The 4179-nt window shown below is 39.7% G+C and overlaps 1 protein-coding gene across 1 annotated transcript; it reads left to right on the top strand.

Annotated features, from left to right (window-relative positions):
• Positions 1-1145: 1145 nt before the first annotated feature.
• LOC106302875 lies at positions 1146-2075 on the top strand. Its single transcript, XM_013739283.1, has one exon. The coding sequence runs from the start codon at positions 1173-1175 to the stop codon at positions 2073-2075; it is 903 nt and encodes a 300-aa protein (XP_013594737.1). The 5' UTR covers positions 1146-1172.
• Positions 2076-4179: the final 2104 nt, after the last annotated feature.

Raw genomic sequence — 4179 nt, 5'->3', positions numbered from 1 at the left:
TGGAAATAAAAAAATATCATTTTTATAATGCCGTTGATTTTTTTTTAAATTATAAATAATTTTAAACAATATTTTTGTTAAAATAAAATTAAATAAATATTATTAATTTTAAAAAATATATTTTGAATAGGGTCCTTAATTTTCCAGGACCTGCTCTGTATGAATGCAGTCATGCATCTAAAAGTAGTTGATTTCAAATCAAAAGAAAGAATAAAGAGAGATAATTAACGAAATATGATTCATATGTTTTGTTTCCACGAATCTATCACTGGCTACGTGAATGCACATACATAAACACGTATATAATGAAGACTTTCTTAAATTCCTATAAAGTTTTACTTTTGATTAGAACTTCGAATCCTCTCTTCGACTAGCTAGAGGGCGGCTTAAATCCTTTCGTAATGCCGCTGGAGGGTCTCCCCACGTAGCAAGAGATATAATTATGAAGCTGCAACAAATGCAAGCTTGGAGCCTAGACTACGTGGTATCAGCTAAAAACTCTATAGCTATGCAAATTGCTGAGAGTGTGACGGCTGATCAAAGATACCAATCTTATATCTCCAAAGATGGGCCTAGTTGGCTTCGTCAACAACTGGAATCAGAAGCTAAAGATTCTTCTTCTGGATGCTCGTAAGAATCCCAATGCATGTGTCCTATTGTGGTGCTTCTCTTACATCGAGCTTTATGGCTTGCTTTCATACTCATGTCCCTTCTGGGTTTTCTAATTTTTCCATCTCTATGTTTTTTTCCTTTACACTCTGTTTTGAGTTTCTTCAACATTGGTTCCCTATAAGGCTTTAATGAATTTTCAGTGTTAAAAAAAAAAAAAAGATTAGAACTAAAATAGGCAAATTAATTAGTTGTTTTTGAATTTTTGTGTAGAACATTAAATCGTCGTACTACTTGTATCAAAAATAAAATAAAAGGTGATACAAGTAGTACAAGAAAAAACAAAATAAAAATAAAAAGGTAACGAAATCTCAATTAATACATTGGACTTTCAATTTCTGGAACTAATAAAATAATAATACAATTATTATTTTAAACTACTACTACATAGAATAACGTTTAATGATAATCCCATCGACCACTATATAAACGAAGAAGCCACGATACATTTACATCAGAAAACACAACAACAAAAACACAAAAGATCAAACAAGAACCGAAAAATGGAAGCACGAGCCACAACATTTTATGCCCTCTTACTAACATCCTTCCAACTCCTCCTAACATGTCACGTAACATTCGCCGCCGGAGGAAAATGGGATCCCCTCCTCTCCAACGTCGGAATCTCCGCTATGCACATGCAGCTCCTCTCCAACGACCGCGTCGTGATGTTCGACCGAACCAACTTCGGACCATCAAACATCTCTCTCCCCAACGGTAACTGCCGTAACAACCCACAAGACGCCGTCTCCAAGATCGACTGCACAGCTCACTCCATCGAATACAACGTTGAATCAAACACCATCCGTCCATTAACTGTACAATCCAACACATGGTGCTCCTCCGGTTCTCTTAGATCGGACGGCGTTCTTGTACAAACCGGTGGAGACCGGGACGGCGAGTTAAAAGCGAGAACATTCTCTCCTTGTGATGACAATGAGTGCGACTGGGTCGAGATTAACAATGGCTTAGCAAGGAGGAGATGGTACTCTTCTAATCATATTCTTCCCGACGGTAAACAAATCATTATCGGAGGTCAAAGACAGTTCAGCTACGAGTTCTTCCCCAAAACGACATCTCCTAACGTTATCGACTTGCCGTTTTTGGCCGAGACTAATGATAGAGGAGAAGAGAATAATCTTTATCCTTACGTCTTTCTCAACACCGATGGAAATCTATTTATATTCGCTAACAACCGAGCGATACTACTCGACTATGTTAATAACAAAGTGGCGAAAACTTATCCGGCGATTCCCGGCGGTGATCCTAGGAGTTACCCTAGCACTGGCTCTGCCGTGTTATTACCGTTAAAGAATCTTGAAGCGGACAAGATTGACGCGGAAGTACTGGTGTGTGGAGGTGCACCGAAAGGATCATTCATCCTCGCTTTTTTTTTTTTTGAATGAATGTTAAATTTTATTCCCCAAAAAAGCCTTTTTACATCCTGTGTAATCCTCTTTAAAAACTAAGATCAAATTTTAAAATATTTCTAACATTCTATTTAAAGTCTTGTTTGAAACCAAAATTGAAGAGCAGTCTCTAAACCTCTCATCTTCCTTGTACTCATCAAACTCAACTTGTTTCTAATCCCTTTCTCAGTAAACTTTTGTAGCATGGCAATAGGTAAAGGTTTCTCCCCATGCCTGATACGATTTCTCTCCCTCCAAATAGCATAGATAGCAGCCTGGAAAGCATATCTAATGCAGAACATTCCCTTTTTATCCAAACTTCCACTTGTAACTATCCTCACCAATGAAGACCAGTTGATGGAATAGATACCCAGCAATATACCCTTTGCGAGATACTCCCATAGCTGTGAAGCATAAGAGCATTCGAAAAACAGATGATTGCGAGTCTCTATAGCAGCCTTACATAGCACACATGCAGTATCAACTCCTTGGCTCCATTTCATAATCCTATCCATTGTGGATAGTCTATCCTTTATAGCCAGCCAGGTTGTAAATGCAAATTTGGGAGTTGCTTTTGCAAACCAAACACCCCGAGACCAGTCACACTGCACGTTAGTCTCCCTTATCATCATCCAGGTTTCATTAGTTGAGAAAGCCCCTCCGAATCCCGACCTCCGTTTCCAATTACTGACATCATCTCTCTCACCCTGAATATTACTTCTCACCGAATCAAGTATCCTTTCAACTTCTTGAAGAATATCTGATCTGTGGCGCCTTCTTCTACGCAAATTCATGATCGCTTCCTCGAGAGTAGCCTCCTTTCTTATACCCAAATCTATGATGCCTCTCTCACCCAAAAGATCAAACATCACACCTCTATCCGACCAGCAATCATACCAGAATGATATATGTCTTCCATTCCCAATCTCCATTTTGTAGAAATCTTTTGCAATATCCCTAAGCTTCAACATCTTTCTCCACATCCATGATCCCATTTGAGAGTTTGATTTTACTGCCCAGAAACTTCTCTTCTTCAACAAATACTTCTTTATCCATTTACCCCATAGAGAGTCAGCCGAAAGCATCCTCCAAATTAGCTTTAGACCATACACAGTATTCACCTCTTTTAAAGCTCGTACCCCAAGACCTCCTTCAATCTTAAGTTTACAGATTTCCCCCCAATTAACCTTTGCACCAGTTGACTTCAAAACTGGTCCTGTCCAAAGAAAAGAGGCACATAACTGCTCTACCTCCTTCATACACCTGCTAGGAAGTCTGAAAACAGATGCCCAGAAGTTTATTATACTCATAAGAACTGATTGAATCAACTGAAGCCTCCCCGCATATGAAAGAAACCGACAGGTCCACGAACATATTTTCCCCCGAATCCTTTCCACCAACGGAAGATAGTCAGATCTCCTCATTGCTTGGGTTAGGAGAGGAAGCCCCAAGTAGCGCACAGGAAGTGTACCCACAGCAAAAGGAAAGTTGACCAATATACTACTCTTTTCCTCCTCTTTAATACCAGCAATATAGATAGTCGACTTCTCAAGGATTATACACAGTCCCGACCATTTCTCAAACCCATCAAACACTGATAATGCCCCCTCTATAGACTCTCTTGTCCCTTCCACAAATACCATTAGATCATCCGCGAAACACAAATGAGTAAGAGAAAGGTTCTTACACCGAGGATGAAACTGAAACCTCCTCTCTTTCACTGCCTTGTCTATTTTGTGTGAGAGAACATTCATGCACAAAACAAATAGGTATGGGGAGAGCGAACACCCCTGCCTCAATCCCCTCTTGCTCTGAAAATACCCCGCAAGCTCTCCATTCACCTGAACCGAGAACGAAGGAGTAGAAATGCAGAGTTTGATCCAGTGAATATATCTCTCCGGGAATCCTATAGCTTCCAGACTTTTGAGCACAAAACACCACTGCACTGAATCAAACGCTTTTGAAATGTCTATTTTCATCACGCATCTCGGCGAGACAGACTCCTTTTGATAATCTTTCACCAACTCTGTTGCTAATAAAATATTTTCCATTAGCAACCGACCCTGAACAAAAGCAGATTGACACTCAGAGATGATGCGCG

Source organism: Brassica oleracea, chromosome C7 (assembly GCF_000695525.1).
Source record: "Brassica oleracea var. oleracea cultivar TO1000 chromosome C7, BOL, whole genome shotgun sequence".
NCBI lineage: Eukaryota > Viridiplantae > Streptophyta > Magnoliopsida > Brassicales > Brassicaceae > Brassica > Brassica oleracea.
This window is presented reverse-complemented; position numbering and strand designations above follow the sequence as displayed.